The 18,653-nt window shown below is 41.8% G+C and overlaps 1 protein-coding gene across 1 annotated transcript in view; it reads right to left on the bottom strand.

Annotated features, from left to right (window-relative positions):
- LOC126471160 (MAP kinase-activated protein kinase 2) overlaps positions 1 to 18,653 on the bottom strand; it is a 105,367-nt gene that overhangs the window by 61,251 nt on the left and 25,463 nt on the right. The window contains exon 3 of the mRNA XM_050099263.1: positions 3,459 to 3,523. Coding sequence (XP_049955220.1) covers positions 3,459 to 3,523 — 65 coding nt within the window. The remainder of the gene's footprint in view (positions 1 to 3,458; positions 3,524 to 18,653) is intronic.

Here is an 18,653-nt window from a genome sequence, read left to right as displayed (position 1 = left end):
CCTCATCACTTGCAGCATTTCACAGATTCTTGTAACAGTCTGAGTGTGTTGTGCAACTGCACTGAAGTTATCACTGGCCGTCCTTGTTGAAACTTCAGGAAAATCTGACAGGCTCACTGTTTTTCATGATATACATGAATGATACTGAAGAAAATATTAAGTGTAATGGGAAACTGCTGTTCTGTACACAAAAATGTTTGAAAAACGCCATGAAACTCTTCTGTTTTGACATAAACATTTAACTTGTTGGTTCAGGAACACAATGTGGACAATATTATGTAAAAATGCATGCTACAGCAAACACAAAATTATTTTGGCCTTTTATTCAGGGCAACTGTTTTTAATCATGACACACTTCATACAAAACTTAATAATGGCATGCAGAAACAGTTAACTAAATAAAATCAGAGAAGTCAAGTATCTAACAGTTAAAAAAAGGTAAATAAATAAATAGTGAAGTGAGAGTCACCTTACCTACATGGCAGTGACAAGCACACAACTTCTCACTTATCTTTATGACAACGAAACATGCTACAGACACAACACTGATAGAATCCCTAACCTGAAAGTATCGTGTATGAAAGTACTGCAAGGAAGCAATCTTTGGTGAGAATTCCCATGGCTACAAATCTTTGATACCAGATTTTAGAAATGACCTGTGAAACAATAGTATGGTATGTGGAATGGCACCTTGGTCCCATTTTAAATTTGATAATGTTTTCATATATATGAATGTCATACAAAGTGAATGGTGATTCTATGGTCTGTCATTGTTTATAGATGGGTATCTGCAACGCTGTAAACAGACACAATGGTAACCACTTGTTCAAAAACAAAGTAAAAACTATAACACTGCTTCAACATACTCTTAGTGCCCTATTCCTCTAAAACACACTTATGTTTTACTCAAAATCATATCATAAGCTGTTTTACAGAACAGAAATTACTGTTTCTCTAACTGCCCATTCATCTGTCAAGCACGATACTGTCTGAAAATGTACGGGACATATTCCATAACAAAAATATACAGCTACTGAAATAAGGAACAGCCTGGCAGCAAATTTGAAGTTTCACAGGGAGGGGGGTAATAACATGCTGAATTTCCCTATATAGTTCATAAAAAGTATGTTAAGTTTTTTTCACAATTCCTGAATTTACTACAAGTTAACATGCAACACAAGAAGCTGCTTGATATCATAACGAAAGAAGGGTATATACCACTTCGGACTGACTAGATAGAATCATTAGAAAACTTGAACATACATAAAATTTTACAATAAATATCAGGCTTGCCACTGCAGATGCCTTTGAGGAGTAAAGTCCTTGCTACCTGTGATGGTGTTCAAGTGGCGTAAGACAAGACCTGTGTTCAGATCGCATTTAACTTCCCTATGAAAGGTTCAAGTTCACTTGTTGCAATTTTTTTTTATCTTTGGTAAACCAATTGACAGTGTCACAAAATTTATATATTTTTGAAATAAATTTTACTGCAAACAAGGAAAAAAGTGATAAAAATAAGGTTTATGAAAGGCGTTTGATCATCTGTGTCACTGTAAGCTTTGTGTTTCTTGTTTGAGTTCTCACACAGATGTTGATATTTTTTATGGAATGTGATTGCCTCTCTCTAACTACAAGACATTTTACACAAATTATGTGAAACACAATCACAATAGAACAGGTGAACACACAGTCTTTATAATGATTTAATTTATGATCATTAATACATAAAAACACCACAATTATTAATAGATACTCTGAAAGTAATCGACTGTTATACACCTCTCAAGACACTTTGCAAAACCACAATATCTATCTCCCACCACAACAACCTGTAGCCAGCTTCAACATTTCACACATCATCATTGTATACATGATCATACATTTAAATAAACAAAGTTTGCTTTCCATTGCATACTGGGCAGGAAATGAGTGCCCCATGTAAACAAACAGCTTTCATCCAATGTACTTCGCTCAGAGGGTTTCAATGCCTTCCCTATTTCTATGATGAATGTCACCTGACATACTGCGAAGGCTTACCAGGACACAAAGAAAATACGTGAAACTTCAAGAAACTGAAAATTGGCTGCTTTTTCATCTATCCAGGATAACATATCTTGTGAGGAAATAAAACCACAAAAAGCTTACTGTCTGCAAAATGATCAAAAATCTGTTTTCAAACTTCATGAATATTGTTTGCTCACAATTTTTTCCTAGTTCATAATGAAATTTACTTCATAGAAATAACATATAACTTTTGAGACAATTTCCATTTTGCTATGTACAAATTTTGCAAGAAGTGTGAATCAAACCACTGTAGATCTAAGTGCAGACCTCATACCACTTGGTCACCACATCTGTGAGCAAGGACTTTATTCCTCAAGTATGACAAACTTCCCAAAATTACTTATTATTAAACTTCTTGGTAGATTAAAACTTTGAGCCTGACCGAGACTCAAACTTGGAACCTTTGCCTTTAGTGCGCATGTGTTCTGCCAAGCATGACTCACGACCCGTCCTCACTGCTTTATTTCCACCATTACCTCATCTCCTACCTTCCAAACTTCACAGAAGTTCTCCTGGGAAACTTGTGGGACTAGCACTCCTGGAAGAAAGGATATTGTGGAGACATGGCTTAGCTACAGCCACGAGGATGTTTCCAGAACGAAATTTTCACAGTGATCACTCCGCTCTCCCCTACAGAGTAAACAGCTCATTCTGGAAACATCCTCCAGGATGTGGCTAAACCATGTCTCTGCATTATCCTTTCTTCCAGGAGTGCTAGTCCCACAAGTTTTGCAGAACAATTTCTGTGGAGTCTCGAAGGTAGGAGACAACATACTGGTGGAAGTAAAGATGTGAGGATGGGTCGTGAATCGTAGTTGGTAGAGCACTTGACTGTGAAAGCAAAGATCTTGAGTTCGGGTCTATGTCCAGCACACAGTTTTAATCTGCCAGAAAGTTTCATATCAGTGTATGCTGGGCAGCAGAGTGAAAATTTAATTAAGAAAATACTAATTCTTTCATTTCTCCAAAATTATTAGGTTGTGAACCTGAAATATATTATAAAATCTCATTATTCTTTAATATTCCTCATCCTAAATGGAGCCTGTGCCTTGACTTTTTTGAAAATGAAAGCGTACACACCCCCCACCCCGCCACAAATTAGTAATGCTGTAGCCTAAAACAAACATAAACAAATAAAAATAAAAGAATTGTTTGGTCACAGTGCTGATAATAGACTAGTGCTGAGGGATGTCACAGCAGGCAATGGCAAAATGGAAGATAGAGGCTCAGGACTCAAGGGTTGAAAGAGTAAATCTGACCTGGTGTAAGAGGAAAAACAACCAAATTAAGGCATATTAAAGATACTTCTGCTCATCCCTTGTCCATAATGGGATACATAATATTTAGACTTTGGAAATGTTGACACAGAAGAGTAGTAAACAATTATACAATACCTCTTTCAGTGAAGGCTCCATCTTGCCTGTCTTGTATTCGCTGGAACAGTTCACCACCTTCCATGCTGAAAAAGGAAATATAATCACTTAGTCAATTAGTCTCTCTCTCTCTCTCTCTCTCTCTCTCTCTCTCTCTCTCTCTCTCACACACACACACACACACACACACACACACACACACACACACACACACACACACACACCCTTACAGTTTTTTTGTCAGATAAGACTGTGTATCTCTTCAATACTTAAAATACAGTAAATACAACCTCAAGTACTGACCAACATCACATTACATCACAGAGAGAAACTCCTATGTTAAATATATCATACTACTGACAAATATAAAGATACACCTGCAAGCGACTTAAGTCACTGCCTGGAAGGTGGTGTGTAAACCTGCTGGTTGTCTCAACAAAAATAAACATATCTTATTTCACTCAAAGTACTGCACTTCACTAGCAACAGGAGCTACATGGATTCCACGCAACTATCAGAACTGAAATTATGAAACACTCTCTAAAAGAAGTATAGTCCTTTGAGCAAATGACACATACCATCATAACCACGAACTTTACGCAAGCTCTGTCTTTAATTATTTTTTTCTATTTAACATCTACCTGTCAGCAGAATCACCACGAATGGAGCAGTAGTTCAGGTGTGACATGATGTTAAAAAAATGTTGTTATGAAAAACCAAATAGGAAATACAGGATGGTCAGAAACAGGATAAGCTGTTCTGACAAGCAATTGTTAAGAAAAAGATACGATATGTTGTGCTGTTTTCAAGTTAATTAACACTGAAGTTAGCTAATCAGCCTATTGCATGTGCAAATTTGAGTAGCCCGCAAAAGACTGTCTCACCAAATGTGTTCGCCATTCAGTTTCCTAAAATTGAACAAGAGAGCATTACAAAAATTGAACATGGGACAGTAGTAAGGACTGAAGCTGAGCCAAAGGCTCAGCAGTCTCGTGCACTGTCATCTATGCTATGAGAACAACTGACACTAAATGTACTCGAATTTGTGCATTCAACGGCCTGATTGGTTAACTTCAACAGTAATAACTCTGAAACAGTGCAACATACTTGATATTTTAATAACAATTATTTCTCAGCACAATCTATCCTGCAACACCCTTACAAGCTTTTCAGACTGTTTCTGACCACCCTCTATATTTTCTTTATTTGTCTACATACTATTATTTACCGATTAAAGACAGATTTCATCATGACTGAGCAAATTCTAGTAGCCCCTAGAATAATTTAGCAAATTCAGAGAAAACCTAAAAAACTGGACTGGGAGACAGTGATTCATACCGTTACACGCTTGACTATGAGGCTAGTGACTGAATGTTGTACCACCTTGCTAACCAGTACAAAATATGAAGTTGAACAATCATGTATCACCAGCACTACCCTCCCTGCAAATAGAACAAGAAATGCACCAATTTCACATTTGGCAAAAAAGGCATAATGACAAAGTGTATGGATCATTCTGGCTCTGAACAGTGCACAGTAACTACAAACCACTAACAGTGAGGCAGACAACAAACAATTGTAGCAGGAGCATCAACAACACAGCTGTTTACACAATTGTGCGTATTGTCAACAAACGTTAAGTAGTTGGCACATTAAATTTGAGTGGCATCTTAATAATATTCAGTGAATGATACTTAAAATTCAAATATCAACATCAACATTTTTCTATGGAAATGAAGGAAACAGAATTAGTAACACATGTATCAAATATTGTGTGTAATCACTTTTTCATAATTACAAAGAGTGTGTAAAGGCTTTTGCATGGTAATGCTAATGAAATTATGAATGGTGACACTGAACTGATAGACATAGGAAAATACTAAGAAAAATTCCAAATAAGAAAAAGAAATAAAAAGTGAAATTAATATACCACAACTGACACAAATAAAAGTAGATCACACCCATTTATGTTACAAACTACACTTGTTAATGATGAGATATGGGACACACACACACACACACACACACACACACACAAACGAAACCTGAAAGAGATGTTATGTAAAGAGGTGCACGAGATATGTAAAGGAATAATAGAAAAACGAACACATGAAATTGGAGAAGAAAAGAAGGAATAAAGAAACTAAAGTGTTTAACAACACTTTGACATCAAGGTTGACAGAATGAGGCACGGGATTAAATCGCCTGTTGCCTATTCGAAAGAGCCATCCCAGCACTGAACTGAACTGAATTTATATAAGGGGAGCATACAAAATGTAATTCTGCATAGCTAGGCAAGAATCTGGATCTCATGCCTTTCCATTCAGTGTCTTAACCGCTTCACCCTATAGAAAATGGTGTTACATCAACACTTTGTAAGGTTAATTCCATAAAAGTTCTTGAAACATCATAGCTTCAATTTTTCACTAGTCTCTGATAAACGTGACTTGCTTTCTATTGATGGAAAATCAAGGGTGGAATACAATATAAGTATACCGGTCAAAAAATTAACCACATCCCAGACACATCTTCACCCTAATATTGTGCAACACCACACCTTTATCCACAATAAAGGTCTCAATTTGGTGAGAAAGTGTGTCCTCAAGATGTTTCTTCAGCTGCATCAGTCAACTGAAGTCACTAATGATTAAAGCCCATAAGGCTACCAAATTGTGGAAGCGCACAACTTCAACGGTCATTAGCGCCCAGACTACGTTAGGAATGCACCGCGAGTCACAAGTTTAAAACAGCAACGAAACGGAAAACACGATAAAAGACAGACTGACAGGCATAGGATTAAAAAAAAAACAGCATAATCAAATATCCTTAGAGAGGGTTGTCAAGTTGATAAAATGAAGAACGCGAGCAGCTGCTCGTGGGTCATCCGCTAAAATGGCATCTAGAGTACATGGCAGGCCAAGATCAAGACGCAGTGTTTTAAAATCCGGACAGGACGTTAAAATGTGGCAGACCGTCAGCAATTGCCCACATGGGCAGAACGGCGCCGGCGCAGCCGTCAGCAGATGGCTATGGCTGAACCGGCAGTGTCCAATTCGTAACCGGGCCAAAACTACCTCCTCCCGCCGAGAAGGGCGTGAGGAGGACGTCCAAGCCGCGGGAAGAGGTTTCAAGGCCCGAAGTTTGTTGTCTGTAAGTGCAGCCCAATCGGCATGCCATAGCGATAAAATGCGCCGACAAATGACCCTGCTACAATCTGACGAAGGGACACAACAAGAAGCTGTCCGAGGCTGGAGGACCGCAGCCTTGGCCGCGGCATCTGCAGCTTCGTTCCCAGGGATACCGACATGGTCAGGAACCCACATAAAGCTAACCGGAGAACCGAAGTCCACCAGCTGCTGAAGAGAGCGTTGGATCCGGTGCACGAAAGGGTGAACCGGGTACGGATCACTGAGGCTCTGGATGGCGCTCAGGGAATCGGAGCAGATGACATATGCAGAATGTCGGTGGCGGCAGATGTAAAGAACAGCCTGGTAGAGGGCAAAGAGCTCAGCTCTGAAGACCGAACAATGGCCATGGAGCCGGTATTTGAAACTTTGTGCCCCGACAATAAAAGAACACCCGACCCCGTCATTGGTCTTAAGAGCCATCTGTATAAATGAAGGTCATATTAATGAACTTCGAACGAGGTTCTACAAAACGGGAGTGGTAGACTGAACCGGGGGTAACCTCCTTTGGGAGCGAGCTGAGGTCAAGGTGAACGCGAACCTGAGCCTGGAGCCAAGGTGGCGTGTGGCTCTAGCCCACTCGAAAGGTTGCAGGGAGTGAAAAATTAAGGTGTTGAAGGAGGCGATGAAAGCGAACTCCAGGGGGTAGCAGGGCAGAGACATACAACCTATATTGACGGTCGAGAGAGTCGTCAAAAAAGGAACAATAAGACGGGTGGTCGGGCATTGCCAGTAGCCGACAGGCATACCGACAAAGCAGTATATCGCGCCGGTAGGTGAGTGGCAATTCACCAGCGTCAGCATGAAGACTCTCGACGGGACTAGTATAAAACGCTCCGATCGCAAGTCGTAAACCCCAATGTTGTATGGAGTTGAGGCGGCGTAAGATGGATGGCCGTGCAGAGGAGTATACGAAGCTCCCATAATCCAGCTTGGAGCGGAAGATCGACCGATATAGGCGAAGTAGGACGGTTCGATCTGCTCCCCACGACATACCACTGAGAACACGGAGGACATTTAGAGAACGGGTACAACGGGCAGCCAAATATGACACATGTGGAGACCAGCTAAGTTTCCTGTCAAATGTAAGACCTAAAAATTTTGTTGTCTCCACGAATGGGAGAGCAACGGGACCGAGTCGTAAGGACGGTGGGAGAAACTCTTTGTAGCACCAGAAGTTTATACAGACCATCTGCTCGGCAGAAAAACGGAAGCCATTGGCGACACTCCAGGAGTAAAGACAGTCAAGAGAACGCTGAAGACAGCGCTCCAGGAAACACGTACACTGCAATAGATGGTAAAATCGTCCACAAAAAGGGAGCCTGATACATCAGCTGGGAGGCAATCCATTATTGGATTGATCGCTATGGCGAAGAGAGCGACGCTCAAAACTGAGCCCTGTGGCACCCCATTCTCCTGGCGAAAGGTGTCCGACAGGACAGAACCCACACGTACCCTGAACTGTCGATCCATTAAAAAGGAACGAATAAAAAGAGGGAGGCGACCGCGAAGGCCCCATGTATGCATGGTGCGGAGAATGCCCGCCCTCCAACAGGTGTCGTAAGCCTCTCCAAATCAAAGAACACAGCCGCGGTCGGGCGCTTCCGCAAGAAGTTATTCATAATGAAGGTCGACAAAGTAACCAGATGGTCAACAGCAGAGCGGCGCCTACGAAATCCACATTGTACATTGGTAAGTAGGCGTCGAGACTCGAGCAGCCAAACCAAACAGGAGTTAACCATTCGCTCCATCACTTTACAGACACAGCTGGTAAGCGAGATGGGTCGATAACTGGAAGGCAAGTGCTTGTCCTTCCCCGGCTTAGGGATCGGGACAACAATAGACTCGCGCCAGCATGCGGGAACATGTCCCTCAATCCAGATGCGATTGTAAGTACGAAGAAGAAAACCTTTACCCGCAGGAGAAAGGTTCTTCAGCATCTGAATATGAATAGAATCAGGCCCTGGAGTGGAGGACCATGATCGGCCAAGTGCATTTTCGAGTTCCCTCATGGTGAATGGGGCATTATAACTTTCACGATTCGAGGAGCGGAAGTTAGGTGGCCTAGCCTCCTCTGCCTGTTTGCGGGGGAGGAAGGCAGGGTGGTAATGAGCGGAGCTCGAAACCTCTGCGAAAAAGTGGCCGAAGGCATTGGAGACAGCCTCAGGGGCCACAAGGACATCATTCGCGACCGTCAAGCCAGAAACTGGTGAGTGGACCTTAGTGCCAGATAGCCGGCGCAGGCTACCCCAGACAACAGAAGAAGGAGTAAAACTGTTGAAGGTGCTTGTGAAAGCAGCCCAGCTGGCTTTCTTGCTTTCTTTAATAATACGACGACACTGTGCACATAATCGTTTATAATTGATACAATTCGCCACTGTAGGGTGGCGTTTAAAGGTGCGTAAAGCACGTCGACGAGCACGTAAAGCGTCTCTACATGCTGCGGTCCACCGGAGGACCGGTACGCGACGTGGAGAAGAAGTAGGGTGAGGGATGGAATATTCAGCAGCAGTGAGAATGACTTCCGTGAGGTGTGCGACCTGACGATCGCAGCTTGTGAAGGTTTGATCCTGAAAGGTCGCCCTGGAAGAGATGAGCCCCCAGTCTGCTTTGGAGATGGTCCAACTAGATGAGCACGGAGACGGGGTATGCTGCAGGAGGTGGATAACACACGGAAAGTGGTCGCTCGAATATGTATCAGAAAGTGCATACCACTCAAACCGGCGTGCAAGTTGGGGAGTACATATAGAGAGGTCTAAATGGGAATAGGTGTGAGATGTATCCGAAAGAAAAGTAGGGTCGCCAGTATTGAGGCAGACAAGATTGAGCTGGTTGAAAAGGTCTGCTAACAGGGAGCCCCTCGGGCAGGATGCTGGAGAGCCCCAAAGGGGATGGTGGGCATTGAAGTCTCCAGTTAACAAAAATGGTGCAGGTAGCTGAGCAATAAGTTGCATCACGTCTGCCCTGGTAACGGCAGACGACGATGGAGTGTAAATGGTACAAATGGAAAATGTAAAAGTGGGGAGAGTAATTCGGATGGCAACTGCCTGCAGGCCGGTGTGCAACGTGATGGGATCGTAGTAAGTATCATCCCGGACCAGCAACATAACCCCTCCATGAGCCGGGATACCTACCACAGGGGGTAGGTCAAAACGCACAGAGGTGTAGTGTGCCAAGGCAATTTGATCGCATGGGCGTAGCTTCGTTTCCTGGAGGGTTACGACGAGCGGACGGTGCAAGCGGAGCAGCAACTTCAAGCCCTCTCGGTTGGAGCGAATGCTGCGAATATTCCAGTGAATAAGTGCCATCGTAAGAAGAAAAGGAAGATGAAAGAAGGGGTCACCTCGAAGGCCGCTGAGGGCCTGGCTTCGAGCGAGCACTGCCGCCGATATCAGTAGGCAGACAGTCATCGTCCATTGGTTCTATAGGTTCATCGGCCATCTTGGTAAGATGGCCGGGAGGAGCAGCTTCCTCCACCGGTGAACGGCCAGATGTTCGGCTACCAGCGGTGCGGCCAGGCGAAATGGATGACGGCCTGGGGCGGCAACCGCTGGGTGGCGCAGGAGAAGAAATGCGCCGTGGCGGAGAAGGAGAACTGTGCTTCCTATGAGCCTTCTTGGAAGGTCGTTTGGTGGAAGTACCGGTCGATGGCTGGGAGGTTGAGGTACATAGGAAGTCTGCACGGGACGGTTCCTTCTTGAAGGCCCGTGCATCTGACTTCTGGGTCTTCATCTTAGCAGAAGCTGATGAAGGGGCTGGTGTCTGTGGGGTGATGGGAGGAAGAGGAGACGTCGACCACGCGATCTTAGCACTGGCCGAACGGACGACCGTGGTGCTGAAGGTCAGATCGCATGTCTGGGTTGCCACCTCCCTGGTAGTCCGAGGAGTGGCAAGGACAGTACTGTATTTCCCCGCTGGGAGCAGCGTGGGCTTCCTACTAGCCAATAGCTTGCGAGCAGCCGAGGTGGACACTTTCTCTTTGACCCGAATTTCTTGGATACAGCGTTCTTCCTTATAGACGGGACAGTCGCGGGAGGATGCTGCATGGTCACCCTGACAGTTCACACAACGAGGAGACGGAGGCGGACAGTCACCCTCATGGGCATCCCTGCCACAAGTGACACATTTAGCCGCATTGGACCAAGACTGTCGAGTGTGATTGAAAAGCTGACACTGGTAGCAGCGCGTAGGTGTCGGGACATAGGGGCGAACAGAAATAACCTCGTAGCCCGCCTTGATGTGCGATGGCAGCTTAACACTATCAAAGGTCAAGAAAAGTGTCCGGGTCAGTACATGGTCATTGTTGACCTTTTTCATGACCCTATGGACAGCCGTCATGCCCTGCTCAGCGAGGAAAGACTGAATCTCCTTGTCAGTCAATCCATCGAGTGATCGAGTATATACCACACCACGAGACGAATTCAAAGTGCGGTGAGCCTCCACCCGGACAGGGAACGTGTACAGGAGCGTGCCCCGAAGCAGTTTTTGGGCCTGAAAGGCGCTCTCAATTTCTAGTAACAAGGTACCATTACGCAACCTGGTACATGACTTGACAGATCCGGCTATGGCATCTACGCCCTTCTGGATAACGAAAGGGTTGACAGAGGAAAAATCCTTGCTGTCCTCAGATCGAGAAACTATGAGGAACTGTGGGGCAGGCGGTAGTACTTTTGTCACTGGTGGCTGGTCAAGTTTCCGTTTATGGGCAGAAGTCGAGAGAGAAGAAGAAGAGAAATCCATTGCGGAGGAATCCCCCATGATTGCCAGCGTCTCCTATGGCGCGCTCCTTCCTTATGGGGACCCTCTCAGAGGGCACTCCCGCCTTAGGTGAATGTTTACACCTCAGGTCACACCTCCCGAGAAACAGACGGAGGGACCAATCGGCATGGTCAGAAGGTATCAGCTCAGGCAATCACCCCTTCCTGGGCCTGGCCTTTACCAGGGGGTACGTGCGTGCCTTACTTGTCTACCCAGGGCGGGGAATTACGCGTTACCCTGTCACCGGCTACGGGTGCGAACGCGTGGGTCGGCCTTAAGGCGCGCACAGGGCGGAAGGAAGAAGAAGAAAAAGAAGAGAGAGAGGGAGAGAGAGGACAGACTGTCTCAAACGCCGAGGCAGAGACCAGAGAAGGCAAGGAGAAGGAGGCAAGGAGAAGGAGGCAAGGAGAAGAAGGCAAGGGAAAGAAGGCAAGGGAAAGAAGGCAAGGGAAAGAAGGCAAGGGAAAGAAGGCAAGGGAAAGAAGGCAAGGGAAAGAAGGCAAGGAAGACAGTGAGATGGAGAAGAACAAGGAAAGGAACCAACCAAAGAAGGAAGAAACGAGAAGTGAAAAACCAAAAAGACCACAAATATAGGTCGTGGGACCGTCCGTCTCCGGACGCAGGCGCTAACTACCCCCTTGAGGGGGATGGACTCCTTTTAGTCGCCTCTTACGACAGGCAGGAAGACCTCGGGCCTATTCTAACCCCCGGACCCGCAGGGGGGGGGGGTTTCACCTGCTGTTTCAAATAATTCCTGGCACGAGTGTTCACAGTATTATTTATCAGGAAGATGTAGAAGAAAGGCTAACATTTCCAACCGTGCGCACACACAAAAACCGAAAACCCCCCCACACCCCACTGTAACATAGTAATAATAATTAAATTATTGTTTATGTAAAACTTTTTGCTACTGTAATTATTACACTAAATGCTTTAAAATGTCATCCTGATTACATAAATTTGTAACAAATATTAATTTACATTTCTCTTCATCTACATAACCAAAGATTTCCACGATGCAATGAGACTACCTCCAAAACAGTGTTTTGCACTTATTAGAGCCTAGACACCATTTTTGATCCCTTCAGTGTTTACAAAGCGTGGTGGTGTGCATTATGTAATACGACAGGGAAAGGAGCTTTTTTTTATTTTTAAACAATGGAAACTCCAGACTGGACTATCAACATAGGATAGATTGCTACTCACCATAAAGATGACATGTTGAGTTTCAGACAGGCACAATCAAAAGGTTGTTACACATTATAGCTTTCAGCCAAAGCCTTCTACAGCAAAGAAAACACCGACACATTCACACTAGCGCACACACTTCACGCACACGTGACCGCCACTACAGGCAGGGGGTGTCAGCAGTGTCAGAGGTTGTCAACAATGTCTTCCTGTTCCTCATTACACAGTAGACTGTCATTTGCGGCCACGAAATGTGTGAGAATCAGTGCCCCAGGAAAAGGGGTGGTTCCACTGACGCCATTTATGTCACCCCCAGTGGCCTTTTCGTGCCGACTGAGTGGCAGTATGTCTGGAATGTTTTCCTTGGCCACTCACAATAAAACATTTTGATTTCAACAATGTTTCCAAGAAGACAGTAAATGTAGCTATCACAACAAATGACATCAAAAGAAAAGAGTTTTTACTGGGTGATAGCCATCTTAGAGGTGTTGCTCACGAAATAATAAATGCCAACAAAGAGGTAAGTGCCCTATGTTATATCAAACCAGGTGCTCGCATTGACCAAGTACTTTCATTAATAATCGATATTCCTCAAAAGATAATGAACAAAGGCTACATTGTGATCTGTGGTGGTTCAAATGACGTTGCACATAATGAAGGTTTGCATGCTGCTAATGTCTTAAAATAACTCTAAACCACCTGAAGCATTCCAACGTAATTGTAGTTGATATTCCACACAGGCACGACTTATTACAATCCTCGTGTGTAAACAAGGCAGTAATTGCAACAAATAGATGTTATGCAGATATCTGCAGTAATTTTACTAATAGTCATAGGATTGAAACTCACAAATTTGGCAGAGAACTTTACCACTCATGGTCTTCACCTTAACTGGCATGGAAAAAAATCATTTAGTAATTTATAATTTGTGACATGGTTGCAAAGCCAAGGAACAATGTCTACACAAAAGAATTAGATTTGATTGAAGAGTGTACCAGTACACAAAATAATTGCAGGAACGGATATAGGCAGACTACATTGGACAACTGGATGGTGAAAAAACAAGAAAGAATTGCATCTTCCCAATCTGCAAGTGTGTGGAAACAGACTAATTTGGAGAGATGGGTAGTAAAAAATACATTGCCCAGACCTTCAATCAAAACTTCTTTTTTAGAGAAAAAGAGTAACTGCTTCTGCTAAACAAAAACTTGCAATTTATCACCAGAACAATAGAGGCCTAAGTAGTAAGATCAATGAGCTTATAATCAATATACATGAGCCACAAGGTATAGATTATGCCCATGTTTTATGTTTTAGTGAGCACCATATTAAGTCTGCTATAGAAAAACTTATAAACAATTATTACTTAGCAACATCATTTTGTATAAAATGTAAAGAAAAAGGAGGTGTGCCATTTATGTTAAAAATGGTATCACATGTAGAGTAATTAATGTGCAGAATTATCGTTTAGCACAACATTTGGAAGTGTGTGCCACAGAATTGTCCTTGAATAATTCCCATATATCAATAGTCACAGTATACAGAGCACTTTCAGGGAACTTTAGTCTCCTTTTGAATAAGCTAGATGGTCTCCTAATATACATATTCAAACACAAAACAGATGTGATAGTGCTTGGGGACTTCAATGTTAACTTTCTAACAAATTCTAGAAACAGAGCAGACCTAGAAAATCTGATGTCAACGTATAATCTGGTTTCTGTGATTAGTTTCACTACTAGAATAACTTCGTGTACAAGCACACTGATCAATAATATATTTATAGACCAGAAGAAAAAAAAGGTGATATGACTACCAGGCAAGTCATGAATGGTCAATCTGACCATGATGGACAAAGACTCACTATAGACAGCACAAGTATTTATGCGAATGGTAGTGGCCCCAGTTGGAAAACAGAACAGTTAATGAAGAAACTATTCAGATTTTTAAATCTTATCTCCAAGCCACACACTAGGCACCTACGTTATAATTTAGAAAATTCCAATTCCAAGTACAATTTTTTTTTCAGTAATGAAGTGGCAGTGAGATTTGAAAGCACCTTCCCAAGAAGGATATACAAGATCCAAACCACAAGACATACCAAAAAGCCCTGGATAGCCACTGGTATCAAGATTTCATGTAAAAAGAAGAACTGTACATTCCCGCAAAAATTTCAGACAACCACACCCAGCTAAATCACTATAAAAAATACCGCAAAGTACTAAGCAAAATTATTCAGAAGTCGAAAAGTTTGTATATGTGCTCCAAAATTAATAAAACTAGTAACAAAATCAAAACCGTATGGGAAGTGATAAAGAGTGAGACTGGTGCAAATTTCCCCAGTAGGTCCCAAAACATTGTTCTCAATAATGGAGATGAGACAGGTACAAAATCAAAATCTGTGGCAAAAATTTTCAATGAGTATTTTCTAAGTGTTGCTGAGAAAGCAGAACACAATGATTCCTTAGAAGAAGCATTAAAAATACTGAAAGGTCACTTCCCTAACTCCATAGAGCAGATAGGTATAGCCCCTATAACAGTACAGGAAGTAAGAAAAACAATTATTTCTTTAAAAGCAAAAAATTCAGCTGGTGTTGACATCTCTAGCAAATTGCTGAAAGCCTGCTGCAATGAGTTCAGTGAAGTCCTAGCTCATATATTCAATGCCTCTCTCAAACAAGGTAACTTCCCTGAAATGATGAAATATGCTACTGTAAAGCCCCTCTACAAAAGAGGCAATGCCTCAGATGTTACAAACTATCGGCCTCTCTCTCTTTTGATTACATTTTCTAAAGTTCTCAAAAAGCTAATATATGCCAGAATAGTCAGTCACCTAGAAAAACATGCAATAATTAGTAAAAACCAGTTTCGATTCGGAGATGGTATCTCCACAACTGAAGCAATATTTTCGTTTACGAAAAACGTTTTGGAATGCCTCAATAAAAAGACATTGCCTGTGGGCATATTTTGTGATCTGTCTAAAGCCTCTGACTACGTTAGTCATTGAATACTTATAGAGAAAACATGTCACTATGGACTCCGAGGACAAATGGGCAACTGGCTCAAATCCTATCTACAGGGCAGACAACATAAAACAGTGCTAGATGGTAACAATAGTCACATAGGAGGGGTAGTGTCCAACTGGGGAACAGTAAAATATGGAGTTCCACAAGGTTCTGTCCTTGGTCCCCTGCTATTCCTCATATATATCAATGACCTACCATTGTCCTCAAACAAAGCAAGCAATTTTACAATGTTTGCTGATGACAAGTATTGTGATAGACCATAAGATACCCTCTGATCTAGAATTAAATGCCAACTTGAGGATGTTCTGAACTGGTTCACAGTAAATTCTCTACCAATAAACCTCAGCAAAACTAATTATATTCATTTCCATTCTGGTCACAAAAGTCCACAGGAAATAAACATTATACATGAGAGCCAGCAGATAGAGAGAGCAAATTGTTTGAAATTCTTGGGCATATATATAGATAGCAGGCTTAACTGGAAACAGCACATCAACTAAACCCTGAAAAGGCCCAGCTCAGCAACATTTGCCATTCGGATAATCACCAAAATCTGAGACATCAATGTCTCAAAATCTGCTTACTTTGGCTACTTTCATTCACTTATGTGTTATGGAATAATCTTCTAGGGCAATTCACCACTATCGAAAAAGGTTTTTACAGGTCAGAAAAAGGCTGTCCGAATTTTGTGTGGATTGCCTCCAAGAATCTCATGTCGCAATCTTTTTAAACAAATAGGGATCCTAACCACTACTTCACAATATATGTTTTCAATCATGACATTCATGTTTCACAATCCTCCTTAATATGAAACAAACGAAATGTACCATCACCATAACACAAGGAGGAAATATGACATACACTGTGACCTGAAAAATCTGTCCCTGTTTCAAAAAGGTGTGAAATACACAAGCACAAAAATCTTCAATGCACTTCCAAGTAATATAAAGTGTCTATGGGATAAAAAAGTACTGTTTAAGAATAAGCTAAAAGAGTTCTTGCTTGAAAACAGTTTCTATTCTCTAGAAGAATTCTATAGCAGAAATAGATAATTTTATTTCCCAAATACTATTGTATATTCCTGTCTCAACATAGCTTCTTGTGTTAATCACATTAATTGGTGATCTGTAAAAAATTGTTTGGACAAAATCAGAATGTTGTACCTGGCACTCTGCTTGTGAGTGTAATTTTATCCTACCGATTGTGTTTCAAACTTGTTTTATTAATCTTTGTTTATTGTCCTTATGGAAACTAATGTAATAATGAACTAAATGTTTTTGAGTCGTTCCACATCCATGCTTTAACACGCAGAACTGGATCTACGGAATATGTATTGCAATAAATAAATAAATAAATACTGGGCATCGCAGTTCTGACCGCCAACACAGAGGTGTTGGAAGAAGGGATGAAAAGTAGATAATAGGGGGTATGACGACCTTCCAAACGTGGGAAACATCTACAGCAGCATTGGGCAAAATTGTGATGAAATTAGGTGCCAATGTGACAACAATAACCTGCCTTACATGTCACATGAACTTCTGAGCTGTGGTCTTTACTTCACACATGTCAACACCTTACTGTTTGAAGTATCCCTGAACCCGAGGCTGATGTTGCTGGGCACCATGTTTTTGCACCATTACAGACAAATGTTGTATACACCTTTAAGCCAAATTTCAAACTTATGCATCGCAATGGGTAGGAATCACTGGGTTTCGTAAAAGTGATTCTTTAATTTCCTTGCACAGTGTATTTATCTTTCTTCATTTTAAAAATCAAAGCGCTCAGAGGAAGTTCTTTTTCATCGTGAAGTTCAGCGCACAACTAATGTTGGTGGTGGTAGGTGAGGGGTACTACCTAATATTTGATTGCACTCAGGCTTAACGGTCTCAGAACGGTTGGGAACCACCGCCCTTAACACGTACATCCCATATGATGATGGCAGGGTAAAAGGGACCTTGTTGTTTCATTTAATATGAACAAAAGTCACAGTACAGCCTAACCAAAAATAATTTCACTTAAAAGTAAAGTCTTTATATTGACACAAAAAAATTGTAATTCTACAAGCTAAAAATTGGCTGCGAAAACAAATCATTGAAAAATGAAAACTATTACAATTGTAAAATAAGGGCTACCAGTGTATAACTTGTGAAAAATAGAAATATTAAAGCTTAAAAAATTCACACAAAAGACAAGGGAGAGAAATCCAGATTCTCTGAGGAAAGAAAAATTATTCAGAATGAGGTATTAACTTAAAAATAGATCCCGTACAACTATCAAAGTAAGTCCATGACTTAAGAATATATTACTGGACAAAGGAAACGTGCTCACTGGATTTCAGGAACAAATCATTAAATATTATGGTAAAGTTCCAAACTCTTAACTACCACGACCATACCAAAATACTGTGAAGTGGAATAGCAGTTGTTGAACTTTATCACCAAATGAACAAATGCAACAAGTCAGATGGATGTATATTACACTACGCTATTGTTGAAAAAATTGTGAAACACTCTTGATGCTTTTCAGACATATTGTTGCTAAGATAGACTGTGCAGAATATTTGAGAGTGTAACACACTCAACAAAAACTGAAAGAGACTTTACATTGCACACAACCCAAATGAAAAGAAAAGCTCCGACTGCAGTACTTAGGAACTGGTAATGAGCAATAATCTGGTAACAGTCCCCATAAATAGTATCGACAATGAAATAGAGATGCTAAAACATCCTTCCCTACAATCTTTTATGCAAAATGAATGACAATTTCTTAAGCATAGGTATCATGAAGTTACTACCCTATAAAACCCAGCCTACTGCTACAGTGGAAGAACTGGAAGATGGAATACTAAATGTTATGAACGCTTGGTGTCTGTTCTTTCGAACATGTTCCCTTTCCCCCTTGTACAAATCCACAAATTAACTGGATTCGAGCCCCATCTCCGATATCCACAGCGCATATTCAAATGCATTTATCACAATGGCTTCAAAACTTCTACCTTTCATTGCAATGAGGGAATCCTTTTGGGAGCACATCTATTATGCACCCAGGGAAGCTAATGCACT

Source organism: Schistocerca serialis, chromosome 3 (genome assembly GCF_023864345.2).
Source record: "Schistocerca serialis cubense isolate TAMUIC-IGC-003099 chromosome 3, iqSchSeri2.2, whole genome shotgun sequence".
NCBI lineage: Eukaryota > Metazoa > Arthropoda > Insecta > Orthoptera > Acrididae > Schistocerca > Schistocerca serialis.
The sequence above is the reverse complement of the archived record's forward strand: the minus strand, read 5'-3'. Positions and strand labels throughout refer to the sequence as shown.